This window comes from Rhamphochromis longiceps, linkage group LG10, assembly GCF_057381845.1.
Source record: "Rhamphochromis longiceps isolate RC_006_pf linkage group LG10, R_longiceps_female_GT1.1, whole genome shotgun sequence".
In the NCBI taxonomy this organism is placed as follows: Eukaryota; Metazoa; Chordata; class Actinopteri; order Cichliformes; family Cichlidae; genus Rhamphochromis; species Rhamphochromis longiceps.
In genome coordinates this window covers 4,407,731-4,432,292 of record NC_140566.1, presented here as the reverse complement: position 1 = coordinate 4,432,292, position 24,562 = coordinate 4,407,731, and the positions used below count along the sequence as shown (strand labels likewise).

General features: G+C 40.6%; 1 protein-coding gene across 3 annotated transcripts in view; it reads left to right on the top strand.

The window, feature by feature from the left end:
- Positions 1-4,674: 4,674 nt before the first annotated feature.
- mark4a (MAP/microtubule affinity-regulating kinase 4a) overlaps positions 4,675-24,562 on the top strand; it is a 36,717-nt gene continuing 16,829 nt past the window's right edge. The window contains exons 1-8 of one of the 3 annotated variants that reach the window (XM_085419946.1): positions 4,675-5,567; positions 7,903-8,100; positions 9,479-9,532; positions 13,312-13,360; positions 13,610-13,675; positions 22,613-22,683; positions 22,777-22,833; positions 23,264-23,500. In XM_085419946.1, the coding sequence (XP_085276072.1) occupies positions 5,514-5,567; positions 7,903-8,100; positions 9,479-9,532; positions 13,312-13,360; positions 13,610-13,675; positions 22,613-22,683; positions 22,777-22,833; positions 23,264-23,500 (786 nt within the window). In that variant the 5' untranslated portion in view covers positions 4,675-5,513. Of the gene's footprint in view, positions 5,568-5,892; positions 6,452-7,902; positions 8,101-9,478; positions 9,533-13,311; positions 13,361-13,609; positions 13,676-22,612; positions 22,684-22,776; positions 22,834-23,263; positions 23,501-24,562 lie in introns of those variants that run through there. The other 2 variants (XM_085419945.1, XM_085419947.1) reach the window with 2 other exon arrangements.

Genomic DNA, 24,562 nt, shown 5'->3' with positions numbered 1-24,562 from the left:
TAACACAGCGTGCAGTGACAGTTAACATTTAAAAAAAAAATATATATATATATATATATATATACCTATATATACCTATATATACCTATATATACCTATACCTACAGGGTGGGCCATTTATATGGATACAGCGTAATAACATGGGAATGGTTGGTGATATTAAAGTCCTGTTTGTGGCACATTAGTATATGTGAGGGGGCAAACTCCTTAAGATGGGTGGTGACCATGGAATTTGCAGAATGGGCAAAACGAAAAAATTGGAACAGGACCCTCAGTTCACGCAGAAGATTTTGTTCAGTGATGAGGCAAACTTTTATGTGAATGGTGAAGTTAACAAACAAAACCACCGCTCTTGGTCTGACACTAACCCACATTGGACGGATCCCTCCAAGACAGTTGGAACAGCAAAAGTGATGGTTTGGTGTGGCATATGGGGTAGAATGATAGTGGGTCCATTCTTCATCAATGGAAACCTCAAGGCCACTGGATATTTGAAACTGCTACATGATGATGTGTTTCCCTCTTTGTGCACTGAAGCTGGCACGTTCCCTGAGTTTTTCCAGCAAGATGGTGCACCACCTCATTATGGGTGCCAGGTCTGAGCATTCCTAGATGAACAGTTTCCTGGAAAGTGGATTGGTCGTCGTGGGCCAGTTGAATGGCCCCCAAGGTCTCCCGATCTGACCCCCATAGACTTTTATCTTTGGGGTCATCTGAAGGCAGTTGTCTATGGTGTGAAGATGCGAGATGTGCAGCACCTGAAACTACGGATACTGGATGCCTGTGCTGGCATTTCTCCTGCGGTGTTGCTATGAGTGTGTGAAGAGTGGGAGAAGAGGGTTGCATTGACAATCCAACACAATGGGCAGCACATTGAACACATTTTATAAGTGTTCAGAAACTTGTAAATAACTCATGAAAGAATAAAGTTACGTTGAAATCAAGCACACCATTGTTTTTCTTGTGACATTACCAATAAGTTTGATGCGTCACATGGCCCTCTTCCTATTGAAAAAACAAAAGTTGTATCCAAGATGGCCGACTTCTAAATGGTCACCATGGTCACCACCCATCTTGAGGAGTTTGCCCCTCACATATACTAATGTGCCACAGACAGGACTTTAATATCACCAACCATTCCCATGTTATTACGGTGTATCCATATAAATGGCCCACCCTGTAGATTGTTTCAAGCAAAACATGCAGCGCAGCACAGACTGGATTTATTTTGTGTGCAGGTTCCCAAAAAGACACAGATTGAAAGAGCCACTGAGGAAAGGAGACTGAATGATTTGTCTGGAGCTCTCGTTTAAGCTAAACTTTGACAGGACTGGACCATAAAGCCATTTAAATGATGGATTAATACTGCCTGTTGCTCAGTTATAAATTGGGAAGAACTGTAATGTTAATTTTAAACATTACACTAAAGAACCATTATGATTACTATCAACATAATATAAGCATTTTTTAATATTTAAAAAGAAAAACAATGCTTGAAATTTGTTTGAAAATTCAGTGAGTGAGTTATAATAATTTTAATTACACATTTCTGCCTCTCTAGATTAGCATGCATTACAAGGCTCTGTAACAACATGGTGGCTGCATTGACATAATTCCAGTGACCAGTGTAGCATCTACATGTGTACATGGGCCAGTGTTAGTATGCTAACATACTAATCTTAGATGGCACAACACACAAACATTAGACATTAGACTGATCAGCATTTCAGCATTTTCACTGTTAGCATGCTGACATTAGCACTGAGTTCCAAGCAGTCTTGTGTCCAATTACAGTCTCATACAGGTCCTAGCACAGCGGTTAGGTGTTCACATTCTTAAATCAGTGTAGTCCACAGTAACATTTACCTTTTAATTTAACAATGAGCTCCTATCGCTGTGAATCAAGTTCAAAGAAAGTAGAGGGAAACTGATGCCAGAAGTGGCAGATTCACAGACAAAATTTTCAAAGCTCATTTAAGTGCTTCAGTCTGATATTTTATAACGATATGACTGCACAGATAGAAAAAACTGATTATCTAGTACATTTTTCTCCTTTGCATCGCTCCATCTTAAATGAATTTACACCTGGAGAAACCAGCAGCACTTGTTCAACACTGACATTTTTCCCTAAAGTTTAAACCTAATGCAATGCTGCATGAAGACCCAAAGATTGATTCATTACTGGCTTTCAGTCTACTTTTCAGAATGTTAATGATATCGTGTACAGCAGAGGATGAAATCCCTAAATTCTTAGCAATTGTCAGACTATTGAGCTATTTACTTATGAACCAGCAAGGACTGCTGGTGATGCTGGAATCTGGTTTTGTTGTAGCAACTTCACATATTATCACTGAGAAAATATATACTTTGTACTCATTTACATTTTACAAACCTGAGCGCTGTGATGGAAGTATGAACTGGAGGACAGTTCTCCTAGAAGACAGCAGACAGGAGGGCTATGAAAACATGATGGATGACAGATTACTGTCTCTGTTGGAAGTCTGGGGAGAGTGTGTAAGAAGTCATCTTGTGAAAGTAGCCTACTATTAGGAAGATCGCAGTGTAGTTGTAGGAGGGTCAGTGGAAACGACATAAATTGGTTTCTCAGGAATGGCTATATGCTTAACAAAAATAGGGCAAGCACAATTTAATTAAAGTCTGGATGGCACCTTTAACAGGGGCCTTCATTCTTAGAAACATAAGATAAGCCATCAGGCATGAGCCACACAAAAAACAACTTGACAGATGTGTAATAAAGCATCTGAGGTGGAGGAAATAGAGGGAAAAGCCTTGTGTTTCAGAAAACCTGATTTTGCCTCACACTTAAATAAAGCTGGAATTTGAGTAACGACAAGGAGATCGTTTGAATGACAACGGATGCAAAAGTTACTTATTATAGAGTTCTTTGGTGAGTACAGAAAAGGCATCTCTACCTAAGCAAATAACAGAATGCCATTAAAGCACAGCAAAAGAGACAATCAGGCTAACTAGCCATAGCTTCTTAATTCCTAGTTTTAGGGAGCTGTAGACATGCACATGTGCATCTTTTACTAAGTGCAAGACAAAACAGACAGATAGATAAGGCATCAGTCACAGTACCTCTGCACAGGTCGTAGTGTCATGACTGTGTGTTGGTGTGTTCCACAAACCCAGTGTGGACCATAGAATAGACATTAAACATTGCTGCTTTGTGAACTTCTTTTTTTAAAGCCTTGAGTGGAGCATCGTCGTTATATTCCATATGTTTTGAAACAGTGTGTCGTGAGCAAGTGTTAAACTGAGGCACTCTGTTCACACAGCAGGCAAAATGTATTCTTCTTTATCATCCTTCTGGAAATTAATGGAGGCAATAATTTACAAAATAAACATCATACTGTATTCAGTAAGAACTGAAACCAGCAACTGAGACCAAAAAACTAGTCAGAAAAGCTTTGACTGAGGTGATAGATGAAGGGAGCTGAGGGCCATTTAATCACAGACTTCTATATAGTCAGACATGTTCTGCAACCATAAATGTCACCTCCTGCTGGCCATCAGACAGAATGCAAAGCATGTATATGTGTGTGTGTGTGCAGACACTCACATATACACACGTGCTCATATGAAGCCAGTAGCCTAGAGGGAACCAGGAAGCACCTCACTGACAATGTGAAGAATAAAGTATCATTATTCCAGAGTTGATGAGTGGATATGAAGTAGCTTGGCACTTTTATTTCTGGATCCCTAAAATGTTTAGAATGTGTAATTTTAGGAGTGTTGTGTAGAGGTTTATTGGGGGGGGGGGACAACATTTGCCTGGTTACAATTTCAAAACAGTTTTCCACCCATTATGTTAAGTTTCAGGGGATTTCATTACATTATACACAAAGGGATTCACGTTTTAACTCTGTGATGCCTCTGCCTTTTAAGGCATTCGCTCTAACAGAGAGAAGAGCCTCAGCTCCCACAGCAAACACTATCTCTCTCCCTGTGCAGGCCCCAGCCAGACACCAGGTCTTATAAAGGCAGAGAACCGCTTTATGAATCACTGTTTTGGATGGAGAAGCCTTGCACTTCGGCCATCTTTGGATAGTTTATGCTCATTTACGCACAAAACTACGCTGGTATAACCGGTAGTGGGTTGTGTTGTGCTGGACCTGTCAGCATCTTTGATGTGGCGCATCTAAGTCGCATCAAACGCAATACGGTTAGACAGCTCAGGCAGGAAGTTAGGAAATTGAGTTTCCAAAATAAAATGGTGAAGTTGGTCGATGTGTGGAGCGCTTCGGTCTGACCCCCAGTTAGCACAACGAGAGGGTGATACTTCTACGGCCTGCTTTATTATTGGTTAATTTGTAGCTACATTAATGCTCTTTATGGAGACCGATTAAGATACACACGTGAAAATAAAAAAGGTTTAAAATGAATTAACCACTCATTGAAACTCTGAGTAAAAACAACATCCAGGTGCCAGAAGAAAGCAAAAAGAAAAATGTAAATATGTAACAACATGTTTTAGGGAATCATCGGCCTCCGCCTGACCCAAGCAACCTCTTTTATCGTCATCATTGTTATTTTAATCTCACCATCATTAACATTAGGAGGAGATAATTGTTTGGAAACGATACACAATATGAGAGCATTACTGCATTATAGCATATGTTCCTTATGTTGATGCTGTTTTGTGTGTTCCTTTACATAAAGACACAACACAAAGGTATTTAATGGAGCGTAACAACTGACCACAATATAGGTTTAGTGTGCATTCAGATTAAAGCCCCCGGAGGGAGGGGCCCTGGTTCTTACCCTCATACACAAAGGCTGAAAGTGATCACCTGATAGATCAGATAATAGATATTTGAGTCGTTTTGTCTCGAACATCAAACATAACTTTCATATTGTCAGTCCCCCAAACCGACCGGAAGTCTCGTCCCTGTGTCTTCTTCCTGACTTTACGGTGGTGCGCATCTCACCGACCTGGAATACCGATTTCCGAACATTTCGGCCTTTTCCCTCCGCTGCACCGTAAAGCCGCGTTTTCGTGCTGCGGCTTGCATTGGCGTTGTGGGGTTAAGGACGGGCTCTGTCGGTCGGTATTATGACAGAGGGAGATGACACACATCCAGAGGGAGCTGTGTTTGTTTTGTATGGCGAAATGAGGATGAGGCAGGGGGTGGAGAGTCGCCACAGAGACGCTGGGTTCCGTCCAAACATCACCGCATTTTAGCACTTCTTCAGTGCTCGGGATTTGCGTTACACGGCATCTGCTGCACCGCTCATTTTTTCCCTTTCTTGACAGTGCATGGTGGAACATGCAGCTTGTTTGAGGACACCCCCCTTCCACATACCCATTGCTGCCATGATAGGCAGAGGTCTCCTCTCGACCGTGGCTCGGCCGGTTGGAGAAGAGGCAGATTGATTTGGGACGGTGGGTCATATCTGCGGATGTTATTCCGTCTGTGGAGCCTGTAAATCTCATCCGCGCGCGCACACCGTGATTCTTACTCAGGGAAAAAAAGGAGAAAGAAAACAACATGTCTTCTCGATCTGCATTACCGTCTGGAAACGACAGGAGTAGTGGAGACCATGTAAGTGCAATTCCAGTCTGCAGCCTGTGTTTGTGTGCCTGCAGACGATAGATCGTGCATCCCTTAAAAAAAGAAGAAAAAAAGATATCTGCATATGTGTGGCTTTGGGCAGTTTGTGGTTTTATTCATTGTGCGGGTGGTTGAGGGGAGGGGGGTCGTAGATGGTGATGTTTTTCCCGTTTGAGGCTCTGCTGTCCTGATATTGGACGGATATTTAAACAGAGCAGGCTCTTTGAAAAAAAAAAAGGCTAACCTTGGGTGTCTGTGCAGGGAAAGAGCTGATGGCAGGCAAACAGCCCGGAATGAGTCCATCCGCATACGATAACGCTCAGCGGATATGCGCAGAAAGCCTGAAGACCAGCCGTCACCTCTTATTATAAGGCTTGGAGAGATAGTGATGTCACATTATACTCCTTGCTGCTGCTGCTGCTGCTGCTGCTGTTGTGTGTGTGTGTGTGTGTGTGTGTGTGTGTGTGTGTGTGTGTTCCCTAGAAATTGGATGGGTGGGACGAGAGCAGCACAAGAGGCCAAAATAAACGTAGAGAGAATATCTGGACTGTTCGGCTGAAGCCAGGGGATTACTGCGTAAAATGATGTGCAGTCCATTGCTGCGCAGCCTACAAAGCGATCAACCCCAGAGCCAGTGGGTGTCAGACAGCGCCATACATTGTATGCTGTGGAAAACAGAAACGGCCTGCAGAAAAGAAGCAAGCTGACACCGAACAGGTTCTGCATATGTGGAATCCATCCATCTAATATCTAAATGGGCGCATGACTGATTTATGTTGCATTATGTCATTTCATTGCCCTCAACACTTTTGCACCCCCTCCCCCCACCCCAACCCCATCTGTTTGTTAGCAGAGCTTTCAGCACAGAAGGATGGGTAAGCCAATAGATGTGTGGATGTGTGTGTGTGGAAGTGAATGTGCAGGAGTGTGTGACTTTACGAGGTGTATGATTGATTGTGAATGGAGATTCATCTATTAGAAGTGATCTGGAGCTGTTACTGTTGCATCTCGATTATACGATGATGACAGATGAGTGGATGGAGCGGATGAAGCGGTGTCTTGCCATATTGGCAGTCACAGGTGAGGCTTGGCTTGATGTGCAACGAACAGCGCAGGGGGATTAATGCACTCGCTTGCTCGCCACGCATGCATGTTTGTGCTGCCCGTGGTATTGGTTGGAGATGTTTGATTGTGGAGTTTGGATCCCGACTGGCACCAAGGTGGGGCATAGGAACATGACTGGAAGCAAGAGAAGGAATAACGGAAGGTGGGGGTTAAGGCTATGAGTGGTTGTGTTTGCGTGTGAAACTAAGAGCAAGATGACATGCTGGGGGGGAATGGAAGTGTGATGCCTCAGGGCCCAGGGCTGGCCAGGGACCACTGTGTCGGCATCTGCTCCCTATTTTTTTGTTTTTGTGTTGTTGTTTTTTTACTTCTTCCTCTTACAAACAGTGAAAGGTGATACCTCTTTATTGCCCCACTCACTACCACCTGTTCTTATGTTTCCCTCTTTAATATCTTCCCTTTGTTTGTCACATGACAAGTAGCTGTTTCATACTGTGCTGCATCAGGCTTTGCTTGTGTGATTGCATGTTGTCGTTTTCCGCTTGAAAATTATCTGTGACTCAAGCTTGAGACTATCAGAACTGCACAGCAATGCTCTAAAGTGTTGGGGTCCAGGATCAACTGTTTACAGGGTTGTGAAAGCTTCAGGGCCACCACATATTCTAGCAACAGCGTTACCTGTATCCCCTGTCAAAATGGATGAAGACATCTCTCAGCAGTGAAGTAGCAGACCTCTGAAGAAGATGATGCTGAGCCCAAAATGGAAACAGTATGTTGTGTTGGAATACAGCTGTTAGCCCAGGAACGAGGGACATGTAGTCACATGCAGATCAGCTCCAGGTTGTTGCTCTTTGTCATTACGGGTCAAACATCTGTTGGAATGATTATGGGATATGGCACCAACTTGTCATTATGAGCTTAGCAGTATTTGATATACAAAGCTGGGTTGGTTATTGTAAGTGTTGTCACCAATGTGTTTTTTGTCACTTACACAGTATGTGTTACACTGTGCAGCGATCAATGTGACAAACACTTTAGCTACTAAAAGAGAGAGGTGTCTTATTGTTTGGAGACAGGGTTTATGAGTAGCTTGAAGAGGCTGCAGGCACTAACTAATGCATGCTATTTTACTTCTGGAGGCCCATCAGTCGTTTGAGGTTGTAGATCATCCTTTAAGTCCTTTTCCAGCCTGCTGCTGCTGCTCTGTGTGATATTGCTGTTGGCACAGTGACCTAACCTCTTCCCCTTCATTTTCCTCCAGCATGTGTCACTGGGGGCCAGCCGCTCAGATAAGGCCACCAGCCAGTCCAGCCGCTCTCTGGGTGCCCGGTGCAGGAACTCGATTGCCTCTTGCTCTGACGAACAGCCGCACATAGGCAACTACCGCCTGCTCAAGACCATCGGCAAAGGAAACTTTGCCAAGGTCAAGCTGGCCCGCCACATTTTGACGGGCAGGGAGGTGAGTTACAAGAGAAACAGACATCAAAGGTGGGAGTGAGTGATGGATATAGCTGTAAAAAATGAAAGCTAACACTTGGCCGATGTGCTGGTGTCCTTAATATTATCTTAAGAATCCAGTAGTATGTCTTCATGAGAGCCCTCCTTTTAATTATATTTTCTAAAAAGTAAATTTTCCTTGCCTCCTAATTAGTCCTTCTCTAAAATGTATTTGTGTACTTTTCTTTGAGCCAGCTATTTTAACACAAATAGATTGACTTATCTTCTGTATCTTTAATGCTGAGCTTCAAGCTCCATATTTTATTCTTGGACTCAAGTAGAATTTCTTTGGATGACTCAAAGTTCAAAATAGTCCATATATACTGCATGTGCCTCAGCGAAGTCCTTCAGTTTAAGCCACCTTTCTTCTCATCGGCTGCCACTCACAAACAGAGAGGAGGGGCTAATGTGCTCACAAGGCGTTAGTTGTGGATACAGTGGACTCATTATATTAAACTATAGCCATGTTTAACATGAGCATGCACCACTGCAATACTACATGTATGACAGGAAATAAGGAAACACATACGAGGTCCTTTTAAGGGAAACTATGAAGTGAAATTATTTCAAACTGTGGGTAAAAACAACCTAATCTAAACACACGACTAAATAATTGCATTACGTCTAATAAGATAAGAGTTAACAAGTTTTTCAATTCAGTTCCATTTTATTTATACAGCAACAACAGTCACCTCAAGGCGCTTTATATTGTAAGGTAGACCCTAAAATAATACATACAGAGAAAAACCCAACAATCATATGACCTCCTATGAGCAAGCACTTTGGCGACAGTGGGAAGGAAAAACTCCCTTTTAACAGGAAGAAACCTCCGGCAGAACCAGGCTCAGGGAGGGGAGGGGCCATCTGCTGCGACCGGTTGGGGTGAGAGAAGGAAGACAGGATAAAGACATGCTGTGGAAGAGAGACAGAGAATAATAACTTTTAATACATGTTTTTATAATTTGTAGTACATGTTTTCTTTATGACACTTTATGATTAATTATGTATTTAACAAAGCTCGGAAAGAACTTTCATCATCTACTTAGCAGCGCCTGGTTTAGCAGCACCAGTTCTAGTCAGTAGGGATTAAATCCGCTCAAATTCGCGTGACAACAGCTTGTGGAAGTAAATGTTCCGAGTGGCCTCAGTCCATGTTTACTTGCTGTAGAAGACGATTTAAATATGCCTCTCAAAATGAGATTTTTCTGCATTTCTTGAGTGCTGAGAAAAGAATTCTTAGATATGAGTCAGTTATATCAGTAGGAAAGGCTTCACAGCATCATATAAGAGTGGTGCTATCTTTTTTTCACTCATCAAAAATTCCTTGATGTCTCTTCCAGGTTGCAATAAAAATCATTGACAAAACTCAGTTGAACCCAACCAGCCTACAAAAGGTGAGTTTTTCCTTTTGATACTAATGAGACGAGGGAATATATGTGTTATGTGCTCAGGTACAAAATAGAAACGCACACTGGTTTGATGTTATTTGTCTTCATAAGCAGAAACAAAGCATTCAAGTTAGGCGGATTCTGTTGGGGGTTTAGAGGCTGGTCAGGTTTGTCCTCAGCTGCTTCCACCCTCTCACAAGGGACAGGAATGAGACAGCATCTGATAGAGAGAGGGCTCATGGGATGTGATGCTGTTTGACAGGTGCTAGGGACTGGATGGGAGTGAGAGGAGACCTCTGTTCCAGAGATCAACTCTTGTCTCTCTCCGGGCTAATCACCGGCCTGAGAGGGACTGAGTTATTTCATAAACCACAGTCACACAACCTATACCTTCTTAGATTGCCATGAAAAGCTTGTTTCTATGCATAACAAAGAAAACAGAAGATTTTTTAGCAGTTCAGAGGTGGACTGGAACAAAATCAGCTGTCCTTGGTGTCTGTCGGGTGCATGGCACAGTCTGGTTTCTTGTTCCTGCTGGGCAGAATGTTGAGATTTGAGTCTGAACTGTAGATACTTGTATGGCTTGTTATACATGGATGTCTGGTATAGATGGAGCAGGAGCTGGGTTTATAGACACTTGGAGCTGGAGACATGGATTGAAGATTTCATTATTTTATTAATTAAAAGCTGTTGTGTCTCAAAATGTGCGCCTCATGTAGCTGTGTGATGTAGAAAAATAAAATGTCTATAGAAGCTCAGAAAATGCATGTGACATGTGCTGCATCCTATAATATCCACATAATGCCAAAGTCTCAACATCACAACATGCACAAGCTCCTCTGCCTGTGCACAAGACGTGAACAGACCAGGGAAAATCAAATCAGGGGCGAAATAATCCAGTTTTATTTGTGTGTAGTATGTGTGTGATTTCATTTGACTGAAGACATCTGCATGTCTGGCTTGATGCAGTCAACAAGACACTACTTCTATAGGATAGGACCCCTTGTTTACATTAATGTGGAGGGTAACACCATTGCAAAAATGTCCTGGAAGATTTTGATCACTGACTTCCTGCAATCCTCATTCTTAAAATCATATTTCTGGTGCTTATTTCATGGCATCCGGTTCAGGAGCTGTAATCCTAACTTCCATGTCATGCCATCTTCCTGGGTGCACCTTTTTTTGGATTGGATTGTGGGAGACGAGAGAGGTGAAGGAATTTTCACCAATTAGGGAGAAAACTCAACACCTGGCCACTGGTTATAGTTTTTCACATACCTGTGGGCTAGTGAAAGTCCTTAGATTTAAACACACAAAAGAGGCCATATTAACACAATGTGGATGGTTTTGTAGAGATTAGTTGAAAGATAACAAAGTCCGAACTTAAGCATGTTAATTCAGGCAGAATACAAAAGCTAACAGTGACATCCCACATCATTGACACCTTTGTATGTATGTAACTGGTCAATCTCGTTTAGATATTCGAGCTGCTTCAACCTGTCCGCACTTGCTACAGGTGCGTGCCACTTTGCAGCTCACCACCATTCCAGTTCCTCTTGTTCTGGTTATTTCTGACTTCATCAGTGCCATCCATCGTCTACTTTACAATGCTATGGGGTCTTATTGCTCTCCCTGCCTTCCATACATGTGCATAGAATTGGTGGAGAGGCCACAGAACAGAGCCTTGCCGCCAAATATAAATTGCTGCAGATGGAAGTAATTGTCTTCTCTTTATACGACAGTCCTGTCTGAAATGAAGTGTGTGTTAAAGACACATCACATCCAAGCAGAAATTTCTATTTCAGCGCGTTTCTGCTCTGTCCTAGCTACGGCCAGGAAGCTTATAACCACTGTTCACATGCATCCTGACATAGACCTGCTGTTTCTTTGCAGTGTTGGGGGTTTGTTTATTGTTTTGATGGATCTGACTCTTCTCAGCCTCGTTGTGATGAGCAAGGAATTAATGGGATGGCCTGGATGATAAGACACTTAAGCGCTACGCATCCCAAGATTCCCTCTAGCACAGCTGGAGAAGCTGGGAAGGAGCTTGGTCTTAATACCTAGGTTGCTATGGCAACAGTGATATTGGGGCACTGCTGAAGGAATTGAATGGAGAAGGAGGAGGAGGAGGAGGGGATGGAGGGAGATGTGGGAAAGGGGAGTGAGAAAAAAAGAATAGAATTGCTTATCGCACCATCGTTTTTTTCTTCTTCCTTTTTTTTGTAGTTGACATCATGGAAGAGAGTTGCCACCAACTGCCTTTTGTTATGACAGTGGTACTGTTACTGTATGTTCATGGAACTGGGAGAGCTGGCATCAATTTTAAAGCCCCTGACTGAAGTGTACAAATATGTGCCTCACAGTATCACAGACAGGAGGGGGGGTCAGAGTAGATGTTGGTCTGAATTTGGCTCCATTCATCACACTGCTGTGTGGGCTTTGCTTGCTCTTAAAATGAAAATCATTTTATTATCAGGATTGTTATACATTTGTCTGCTCCTCTTTGGTTTTTTGTGGTAAAATGAATTGCACATTACTGTACTATAAAGACGAATGACTATATGTGTACTCTGTTCACGTCAGAAGAGATGCATTACAAGATAAGTTATAAATTCTTTGTTATAAAAGCGTTGTGGGCATTATAGGGCACACCGTTATTTACATCACAGACTGTACATGTACTGTACAAAAGGGCTATAATTTCCAATTTTGAAAAGTGAGGCAATTTTTTTCATGCCACTGACCAGCTGGGCAGCACCTCTGTTTTATAAAGGGTTTCTGGTTGCATAGATGCTGAGTTCTCAGTAAACACATTTCTAACGCTCACACTCATTGCCTGTTGCTTTAAAGCTAACTCCTGCCTGTTTGTGATTACCTAGATAACCCATCAATGTATTCACTACCAGGTAATATGTCAGTCAACAGTTCTACAGTATCTTGCTATCTCATTTGTAGTTGCTTCACTTGCTCCCCGTTTGTTGAGAAAGGTTTGTCTCGGGCTCTCCTGACAATGATGTTACTTTAAATTTTCTGGAACCTTTAAACTGGCGAATTGTCAAGGCAAGTGCTCGCAAGCACTGGATGCTGCCCTTCGACAGACTTACTAAATCTGCATGTGAAACGAAATCGTGGTTTTAGGTAGGGGTCATTAAGATGTATGCAGCTAATATTGCACACTTTAGGGAGAGCCTCACCTTCATAACATACAGTATTAGATTAAAAAAAAAAAATTTGTTAATGTGAATCATGATGAGCTACTTTAGAGATGTCCAAGAATAAAGTGTATGGCTGGAAATGAGCATGATATGTATATGTATATACAAAGAGCAACATGCAATGGACAAATGTGAGCCCCTAACTGGAATTTATTTTTAAAAAGTTCTAAATTGTGCAATTAGAAAATGACAGATTTGTTATTTTAATTTAAAAGTGAATTAAATGAAATGGAGAAAATAGTTTACATGAAGTGTTTAACTGTGCTCAGTTTCTACTGACATTTCAACTATTTTAGTATTCAGTGTCACATGTGGGAATTAACAGCAACATGCTTCAAATGAGAAGCTCAGCCTACTTATAATTGCTTGACATTTTCATGGTTCTCTGGGATCATAAAACTTCTGGGAAACTCTAGTTTAACTGACATGGATCTCTACAAAGTGAATGCAGAAATGCCCTCTCCACCACTGTATAGAGACTGGTTCCATAGTTGAAACCAGTTATCCTGAGCACCTAATTCCACTGAGGTTTTATTTATCATGAAATGTAAATTTTGTTTCTTCTTCCAGCTTTTTCGGGAGGTACGGATAATGAAAGGCTTAAATCACCCAAACATAGGTAAGTTAATGTACACATTACCATACTTTGTCACAAGGTGTGGGCACAGCCAGTAGTAAAAAGGTTTGAGCTCTTAAGCAGTCACTGACTGAAGTGCAGAGTGACATCTCACATGTATCAATACCTCCCATTGCACTAATGACTTTCCTCCATATTAAGAGAGCCAGACAGATACCTGTGCATTTTTTATAACATTAACAGCTTTTGTTTTGTGTTTTGATGTTGATCTGGTTCTGTTTTGGGCTACAGTGCAGCTTTTCGAGGTGATTGAGACGGATAAGACCCTTTACCTAGTCATGGAATATGCCAGTGGAGGTAGGTACATCAACCATCATGTCCAGGAAAGCTATGATGGAGCCCAAATGATGTATAGGGTTGCAGATTTGGCATCTAAGCTCCAAAATGAAAACTGTTTGTGAGAGCACTATGTGGCTGATTTTACAGATGCGGTCTTTCTTTAGGATGTGCAATAAAACAAAATAAAAGTGGTACAATTTTTTAAAAACACTGATTCCTTTTTTCATCCATATCCACAGAACAGGTTAAAAAAGGGTTCAGTTTAATATTAGCTTAATAAGATTGATTTTCACTCTCATGTAAATAGAGGAAATATATATATATATATATATATATATATATATATATATATATTTATTAGGGGTGCAACGATACACAAAATTCACGGTTCGGTTCGATACTTTGGTGTCACGGTTCGATATTTTTTCGATACAAAAAAAATGTTCATGCCTTTTTAATTTGTCATTTATTAAAATTATAAATATATATTTTAACACAAAAGTACAGTTTTTAAATTTAACCCTAACCCTTGTGCGTGTTGTTTTTTAGCTCGTCATATTGCAGCCACAGAAATTCTTTTGTCCATGAAACCATAAAGCTGCACTTTCTTTTTGCCTTATAGTCTGATTTGTCATAACTTCTCCGTTTTGTGGTAAGCTTTTCTTTGGCTGTCACTTCTTCACCCTGACCTGTCTTATTTGGCTCAGCAGAACTAAAATATATATCTGTCTGTGAAGGTTCTCAGTCATCCAGGTCATCGTAGTGAAATATATATCCTGCCGCACTCACATAAGCTCAGCGATTCTCTGCGCGATCAACCTCTCACATGTTTAAGCTGCGGGAGATTTCACTTGTCATGTTTGCATAGTAAGCTAACAATTAATAAGACGATGTCAGAGGAATTGGTGCACAAATTATCATCACTCACAGATCAGTGCTGTCGCTCTCTATACACAGTTCGCGCGATTGCAAAGTGAAAGCAAAAAAACAAGCGCAAATTCAAACACGATTTCAATATGTCACATATTGACAGTGGCTCACCCAATGACATAATTACCCAGCTACATTTCTGAAAGAATGCAAAAGCATTGACATATATTTTTCCTTCCTACAATAGCCCGACAGGCAGGGCAGAGATAGCCCCGGGACGTCGGGCTAGCGATATTGCGAGCCCTGTATCTGATTGAGGAATCACTCATCTTTGGAAAAGAGAGTTTATTACAGAGAAATGTCTCTTTCCAAAATAAAAGCTATACTATCCGCTTCTTCTGGGCTATATTCTCAGCAGCATATTAAACATATCAGGTCTCCATAAGGAGAATCCTGTGCTAACAGCTGTCTAAATGACTCGGCTAAAGTTTGTAGCATGCATGCTTGTTGTTTTTGTCTTTGCACTAGGATGATGTCGGTGTAAATGTGCAGTCATATTCGTTGTGTTCCCACTAGTGCTTTCAGGTTAATCTCGTTGAAATAACCTTAACGCCACAACTCGGCAAATCTCCGTTAACGAGCTACCCTATACAGAGGGGCTAGACGGCCAACACGTTAACGAGCTAACTGCGCTAACACACTAGCTCCCACCCATGTAATTGAGCATTGCATGGCACATCCAACATACTGTTTTACTTTAGTCCATGACTCGCTTACCTTCAGGGTCATACGTCACATGAAAACCAAAATAATTCCAAACGCCAGATCTGAATGAGGGTGGGGAGGTCAACTTCTGTCTCGCTAGCTTGCCCTGCGCTCTTCCTTCTGACCATGCTGTCTGTGTTGAGTGCTCAGTGAATCTGCGTTCGACTACTCCGCCTAGGCTGCACTCTCGAGCCTAGGCGGAGTAGTCAAATGCAGATTCACTGAGCGCTCAACACAGACAGCATCGTCAGAAGGAAAGTTGATAAAATAAATTACAAATTTTGTATTGTTCTTTTTTTTTTCTCCCCTTTGGTTTTCTTTCTTTCTCTCCCCCTCTTTCTTTCATTCTTTCCCCCTGTCCTATCCCACAGTCATGTCTGTCCCGTTTGCAACTGAAAATAAAATAAATTCATAATTATAATAAAGGTCAATCAAATTCAAATTCAAATTTTATTTGTCACGTACACAGTCATACACAGTACGATATGTAGTGAAATGCTTGGACCAAATGGACCAATATGATGATCCACTTAAAATAAATCCTCTTGGCATCTTTCTTGGCCTCAAGACAACAATTCTGATGGCTATAGATCCAAACGGGACACAAAAAAAAAAAAAAAATTTGAAAAAAATTGTATTGTTCAATACATATGCGTACCGAACCGAAAGCACTGTATCGAACGGTTCAATATCGATACGAATATCGTTGCACCCCTAATATATATATAAGTGGTAGCAGCCAGTTAGCCTTATTTAGCAGATGGAATTGAAAGAATACCCTGGTTTTCCTTCTTATTTGACTTGATGTATCTAATATATGCACAAAAAAGGGATTTTTCTCAAAGATATAATCAATGGCTGGTATGTTCTACAGAGCCAGAGTGGCTCTTTCCCCTTTCTAGTATTTACACAAAGCTAAGCTAGCTTTCTGTGTGTCTGTTTGGCTAGTCACACAGGGTGTGTGTTAGCTAACGGTACAGAGGCTGTATTTCCCAGGAAAGACAGAATGTGAAACAACTTTACGCAGAGACAGAAAAATGTGTAACAATGACAGGGCAGGAGAGGAAGAAGAGAGAATATTTTTAAAGATAAGGAGTGCTCAGTGACATTTTATAGACTGGAAACTTGAAGCTAGCTGCTAACTGTGGTGAGGTTTATAGTAATGTACCATATTGGACTGGAGCAGCTAGTGTTCATGGTCAATGTTAGGTTATATCGCAGGTATCAGACATCAAATTCAATTTAAGATGAGAATGTTGATTAGATTCATTGACCGTAATCATCCTTGATAGCTCATGTAATATCAATAACTTATGTCTTGTTGATTCAGGTGTATCAGTAGTGTAGGGTGACCATATTTTGATTTCCAAAAAAGAGGACATTTGGCCCAGTCATGAAGAATTTTAATAATACTGTTTGTTTAAAGAAAATTTTAACATATTTAAAAGATGCCTTCTTTGTGCGATTAATGAATGGTGAAATAGAAAATGTCATATAGGCTTTTACAAGTCAACAAATGCAAAAAAAATAACTTAAAAACCTCTGGAATTAAATAATGTTACAGAAATAATGTCTCATCTGTATAAGAAAAATTATAGTGAGGTACCAGGGAGGTATTGTGCAATGGTTTCTGCTGTCTCATTTGGCGTTTCTAACCTCAGTTAATTTTGTTTGCACGCCACCATTCTTCCAGTCAAAGTATGATTGGGAATATTTTCCCTGTTCCATGGTTACTTAAGTCGGAGAAATGCCACCGTACTGGATTTCATTAAGAGCTTCAAGAGTGACTTCCACTGAATGTAGCAGTATCACACCATTGACAATAGCTTCAGTCTTGGTGCGGGCACTGCTGAACTTTTTAGGTTTTAGGGTTTTTTTTAGCAACACACTAGTGCAATCCATGGATCTGTAGCTATTATGATGCTTCATAGTATGAAATGTCAGTGCGCCTTCTTTTATACTTCAAGTACATTTCAGAGCTTTTACTTTTTCACTTTTTAAGTTCAATTGCTACTTTAACTTTACAAGTATTTGTACTTCTACTTAATTGAGGAATATTTATACTTTTTCCATCTGTGAGAACTGCTTTCATGCCTTATGAGTCTGAAAACAATAGCTTCCTGGTTTGCTTTAATATTATGTGGCGCGCTACATCCACACAGTTGTTGTTTTCTTGCTTGCGCACAACCAATTTTACAAACATGAAAGCCGATAATACATTTTCACAATAGAAAGAGTAAATCATAACCTTGTGTTTTGGCAATGTTATGTTGTATTTTTGATAAAAATGTTGTTGGGATGTAGTTGAAGTTGGTCATTGAGAAATATCAATAGCAAGACTGAGATCTGTCAGACTCAGTTAATTGATCCATTATAGAAACACAGTGTCAAGGGGTTTAAGTCCTTCCAAACACTCATTCACTTCGGCTGGATTTGTTCTTCACTATTTGAAAAATCGCTTTGACGTTGTCTCTCATCATTCAGAGAATTTATGTACACTACATATGTAAAAATATGTACAAAATAATCAATAGCTCCTGGGGTATTTCCAGTGCCTGGTAGACACTCTCTGCATTGGTGTCATATTAAAAGAAAATAAATTCCTGACTAGAAAAATGTCGCTACATGCAGAAATTCAATGAAAGTGCATGTTTGCTTATGTTTAGTTATGATTAAAGACACCCTGCACTTCCGAGTTTTCAGCTAGAATTTGCTATTAATCGAATCGCTCTTAATGAGCAAGGCAGTTGCAGGAGGCTGGACTTTGGTGGGAGAACCAGAGAAGTCCAACCATAATGGGAAAAACACTAGATAAAAGAGGACAAAAACACCTTCACATTAAAAAATATTTTATATAAGTATAATAAAAAGAAAGAAAGAAAGCATTTTTTTCTGGTTATTTATTTACAGTGGATGGCATCATCACACTGTGGCAGGAAAACACCAGAAAAAAATCAAAATTGTTTATAAACTTAAACTACTGGGCCTGGGTTTCTGCGTTTTCAGTATCCTCTCCCATTATAATGATAATAATTATTATTATCAAATTTGCAAAAATTTGTCGTTACATTCCCATCCTGATATAGAGACGCGCATAAAAAAAGTTAGGCTGAAGAAGGAGAATAATAAAAATAAGTCTGACTTATTAATATCTAATGTGCCTCAGTGTTTCAGTGTTCTGACATACTCAACAGTAAATCTGACTAATAATAGTGTGCCTTCATGCTGATGCACTGGCACACCCAATAAGAATAATACATCTGATGAGCAATAAATAATGTGCCTCAATGCTATTGCATTAACACCCTCAAAAAATTGAAAACAGATGTTATTCTTAGGGTGAGAAAGTCTGTTCCACTCTCATCTCCACAGTATCTTATGAGACCCAGTTGTCAGTTAGCTTACCTTAGCAGAACAAAGCAGCCTATTCTATAAGGCTGTAACCTTATACGTATAGTACAAATGGCAGTGTTGTCGATCTTGAACTCAAAAGAAATGAAAGGAAACGTTCCTTCTGTAACAAAGCTAATTTAAAGAAGCCTAAATAACATCTAAATAACCAAAACTACAGTATCACATCTTTTAATCTAAAATTGTGAAATATAATAATTTTGGTGGGCGATTGAACTCAAGTGATAGCTGTCCAGAAATGCATATGTCATGTTCAGGCACTATGACATATTGGAATATAGTGTGCCTAAACCTTTTTATGGCTATATGTGATAGACAGACTCTTTAAAAAGATGGCTGTGGGCTATGCGCTAATAGCTGCTCTGTATTTAAAGTTAATAGCATATGGGACCTCAACATAAATAAGTGAGCAGCCTCAGTGCAGTAATAATGTTGCTTTTAAACAGACTTTAGACACATTAATACCCGCCAGCACACGTATCTGTACACTATCCCTTTCCTGTTTGCGTCCATTGGTTTCTATTTGTGTCAATTTCTCGTCACCAATCCCATTTTTCTGTGTTGTGTCTGAGACCATATCATTTTTTTACTGTGACCTTGGCGAATGTCAGAGGCATTGTGGGGTTTTGTTTTGTTTTTTTTACAAGCCTTTAAGTCAGGGGGTAAAAAACAAGTATTACGGAGTCGTAGTGGTGTAAAATGCCTGTGAAGGCCATAATATGCTTTTTCCTGCAGCATGTTTAAGAGTACATAATAGTGCACAAACACGATAGTATTAAAACAACAGCTAAGCTACTGTAGAGAAATATTAGTGGTCAGACTTGGGTTATGTTTTTCAGTATTTTTATGATGCATATTTACAGATTTACAGCTAGTTTTTCGAGCAGATATAGGAAAGCAGATGTGGAGTCCTGTGAAAAACCCATGATAAACCCCATGATTCAGTAGCTTGTAGAATCAATTTTTGCTGCAATAATTCTCATGAATCATTGTCTGCAGGACTTTTTTATAAATCTCTTACATGTTTGTGGAGGATTTTTGGTGCACGCTTCTTAAAAATGTTGGATTTTTTCGGGCATTTCAGTCAGGTTGTGATCTGAACTTTGAGCCATTGCAACATTTTGAATCTTTTGTAGATTTTCTGCTTGAGATCATTATTCTGTTGCATGACTCACTTTTAACGTTAACTGTCAGACAAACTGACCTTTGACTCTAAAATTCTGGCATTCAGAGGATTTCGTGGTTGACTTGGTGACTGCAAGTTGTTCAGGTCCTGTGGCTGCAGAACAAGCACAGATCATCAACCCTCCACCATCAGGCTTAACAGCTGATGCAGTGTGTTTTTGCTGATATGCTGTTTGGTTTTCTCCAAATGTAGCGACAGGCCAAACATCTTCACTTTGGTCTCATCTGTACAAAGGACATTGTTCCAGAAGTCCTATGGTCTTTTTATAATAAAGAGGCTTTCTCTTGCCAACCCTTCCAAACAAGCCATGCGTTCATTCTTTTTGGGACTGAACTTTAACATTTAAAATGCTAACTGAGTCCTGTAGAATCTGTTGGTCTTGTTTTTCACATTTCTCTCAGCCTTGTACTGTCTAACACTGGTGGGGAATTTGCTGGGGCATGCACTCCTGGGAAAAGGGGTAGATGATATAAATTCAAAATGATATCACAGTATGTCAATAAAATATATGATCAGATTTTTTTTTTTTTTTTTTACAATATTGAAAGAAAACGGTGAACATTTTTGTTGCTTGCATCTAGCAATCCATTTTCCATCCTTTCCCTGCTGACATTGATTACATAATTACTCATTTTAAGTGTAAATCTACTGAAATACTGCAGCAGGAGCAATGTAATAGTAGTAACATAGTATTATTGCCTGTGACACAGCATAAGTCAAATGGAAGTGTAAAAGTGGTGTTTCCAATAGAAATGAAGCTTATGCGTTCAGTAAGGAAGCTCTGTAGTCACACATCTGTCTGCTTCCCAGGTGTTTGGTGGCTAATCTAAGCATTGCATCACTTCCACTTTCCCACGCTTTCAAGCTCATTGCAGCAGCTGTGGTCCAGTCCAATCATCTTTCTGCCTGCCTTCTTCAGCCGAATCAGCCTCCGCTCTGCTTACTTTAAATCTCACCGATCGTTCTCCCTCGCAGAGGCCTTCATGCAATTCACCTTTCTTGCCATCTCTGCATCTCCCATGTTACTCAGACTCTATCAAAGCATCCATCTTCATTTCCACCACCAGCGTGTAGACTCCAGGGAACGGGGCCCTAATCCCTGTCACCGCTGGGATTTCATCAGTCTAATCGGCAAATAGCTTCATTGAATTCTGTGCATCAATAAAGCACGTTCAGTTCCGTCAAATGATTTTTCCTTAGTAAAATGTGTAAAAAATGATAAAATAACTGCTTAACACTTAACAAGTAAACCCTGTAACTCCTCAGGAGTTGCTTAATTTTGTCACCTAATAGAACTGACAAGTATTGTCTGCCAGCTGATGTTGTATCCTCGGTCAAGCTTTTTAACAATTTGCATAAAGCCCTGTTTTTCCTCCATCTCACCGCATCAGTAATTTCCATCCACTGTTTGCTCTTCCTGTCGTATGGGGCGCACCTAGAGAGTGCTCCAGGGACGCTCAGTGGAGTCATATGTTTACTTTGGGTGACACATCACCAGCTGCTAGTATTTCCTCCTTCATAGCCTGGTTGTACTTTATGGTGTGTTTTTGCCTCAAGTGGTAAAATATGTTTGTTTTTTTCCACTGCAGGGACAGTTTTCTTGGATATTTTGCCAAGTACTGTGCTTTCTTTCAGATTTGTTGAAGTAGCTCCTTTTTTTAGGTATTAAAAAGATATTCCCAGATTTACCTTGTTACCATGCACACTACTGAAGATATACACATGGTGTTAACTATAGCAATGATATCACGATGTGGCATTTTTATATCACGTAAAAAGTGGCCAAACCTTCTGCTTTCATAGATGTGGTCACACACAAAAGAGCTTAGAAAGTATTAAAACTGAATGTTTTGATTGTTTTGAGGATTAAGCAGTTTGTTATGTTATTTCATTATATGTTAGAAGGCGTCAGGAGGTATTCTGTCTCTAAAAAAGGGAAGTGAGATAATTGTGATATTGAAGTAGGGTGCAGAAAAGACTTTTATCAAGTTTTTATGGCCCAAATAACCAGACCTGTATGGCTTCAGTAGTTATGGATGTTCCTTCGTGTTGTTAGTAGTTGGAGGCTGCCATAGATGGCAGCCATGTGAATACAGGTCACACAAGCAAATGGGAACGCCTAACAGAAATATTAAATACATTTCAGTGAATTTGTGTCAGTTTGACCATGAAACAAGACACGTATATGCATTTTATATTTTAAAATATCTTTGAGAAATATCCAGTCATTGTTACAGACAGCCATCTTTTTAGGAGGATGTGCTAATTTTAGCCACTTTAAGCTAATGTGCATACCAGGCCTATTAGTACTGTAGCATCGCAACGCCTCAGCATACAGAAGGAAGTATTATTTAGTCTTTCCAAAGTTGTAGTCTGGTCTTATCAAACAAGATAAACCTTAAAACTATTCTCACATGGATTTTCATCACCTTCGGATGGAGCCAAGGTCGCTGCTACCCTCTTCTGTTATGCCTCAGTCGTTCATTTCCTAAAATATCAAACTGTTCCTTTGGTCTGCATGTATTATTTGTTTATTATATGTTTTCATGCAATTACATGATTTGTGGATATTAAAATTAACTTACAGTGCTTGCATCTTATTAAATATTAAAAGCTGCTGATGTGATTAAAATTGACTGTGTACGTCAGCAGTGTTTACTTAGCTAACAGCATAAAGCTTCTGGCTTTGTTACCTGACTGATGTGCTGATATGCTCCTCACAGGTGAAGTTTTTGACTACCTCGTGTCTCATGGGAGAATGAAGGAAGTTGAAGCAAGAGCCAAATTTCGACAAGTATGAATACGTTACCTCTCGGTGTCAACGTTACACCAGTTGTTGCATTTTCTTGTCGGTACTTTAAGGGTGTCTGTCTTTCTATGTCCACAGATTGTTTCTGCTGTCCACTACTGCCACACGAAGAACATTGTCCATAGAGATTTGAAGGTGAGGAACCTCAGAGGAATGTCTGGGGCAACTTTCAGAGGGGGATTAAGGCTAGTCTAGGACTAGAAAATTTATTTCACTGACAGATTACCCTGAACTCAAAGTTGTAATCTCTGACAAGTCTTAATCTATGTCTCTGTAAAGGGTTTTTAATCACACTGATGAGTGTATGGGAGGGTAGAATGTGCAAATGCACAGTGGGCACAGTGACATATATACACTATAAGTCATGCCCAGTTGAACTTGTGCATTAGTGGATAACACACAAGTGCAACTTCCCTCTCCTTGTTTGCACTCTTTGTATTCAGTACAACTTTATTCTCATTGTACTCTCTTTTCTCTCCCATCCATCTTTCCTGTTCTTCCTTGTCCTTTCCATCCTGCTGTCCGTCTCTGCTTCCTCCTCTGCGTGAATGGATGTGTGAGTCAGGCAGAGAACCTCCTGCTGGATGCCGATGCCAACATCAAGATTGCCGACTTCGGCTTCAGCAATGAGTTCACCCTGGGCAACAAGCTGGACACGTTCTGTGGCTCACCGCCCTATGCTGCGCCTGAGCTTTTCCAAGGAAAGAAGTATGACGGGCCTGAGGTAGACGTCTGGAGTCTGGGAGTCATCCTCTACACGCTGGTCAGCGGCTCGCTGCCCTTTGATGGGCAGAATCTGAAGGCAAGTGGAAGGCTGGAGGAAACTATCCGTCTGTTTGTCTGTCTGGGGATACTTGAGTTTTCCTTGGTGGTTTATTGTAGCAGCAATAGGTTTTCATGCATTAGTACGCAACAACATTAAAATCACTGATTTATTCAATAGCTTTGATCTTCTAGTTACCAGTGTTGGGACTAACGCGTTATTAAGTAACACGTTACAGTAACTACGTTATTATTGTGGTAACGAGCACGGTAACTAGTTATTATGCCAAAATCAGGAACGCGTTAATCGTTACTGGGATTTAGATAGGCTCGTTATTCGTTACTTCGTGTGGTGGCTATCACGGAGCTTCCACAGATTCAGTAACATTAGCAAGTGGTGGAGGCCAGCAGGTGGATGAGGGAAAGGGGACGCAGGAGGAGGAGAGACCCGAGGCGGCCGCCGGTCCGAGTGTCAGGTGAACTGAACTTCAGGTAAGAAGTTATGACCTGCAGTCTATCTGGGTCAGATATAAACCAAGTTTAGGTGGAGTTTATTTTCGTTGTGCTGACTTTTTACAGTCAGTTACAATAACTCGTACTGCGTACTAGCTAGCTTGACAGAGTTTATATACAGCTGGGCGGGTGCTATGATGTTACTGATGTTGAACTTTATTTTATTCATAAGGTTAGTTAGTAGAGTTGCCAACCATCCCGTAAAAAAACAGAATCGTCTCGTATCCAGGGAAAATATCATGCGTTTCGTATTGAGGTGAAAAGGAACAGTTTGTCCCAGACTTCAGCTAGAATGGAAAAAGACACAAAGCTGGAGTTATTCTGTGTCTGTGCTGCACAGCTGCCTCTTCTTCTCTCATTCTCCCCCCTCCCTCTCCTGTTTCTACTTCAGTCATGAAACTGATCAATGATCAGCTGATCGGCTCTCTTGTTTGTTTATCGCTCACTTTGCGCCAGAAAGAGGAAACCAGCGGAGGTCGCGTTAAACAACAGCAGCATGTTTAAGCTTGATCAGCTGTTGTTAGAATTTATTTAATATTAATTTCTAGTATCAGCTGATGTTTGCTGGAGCCACAGCTGTAAAGCTGCT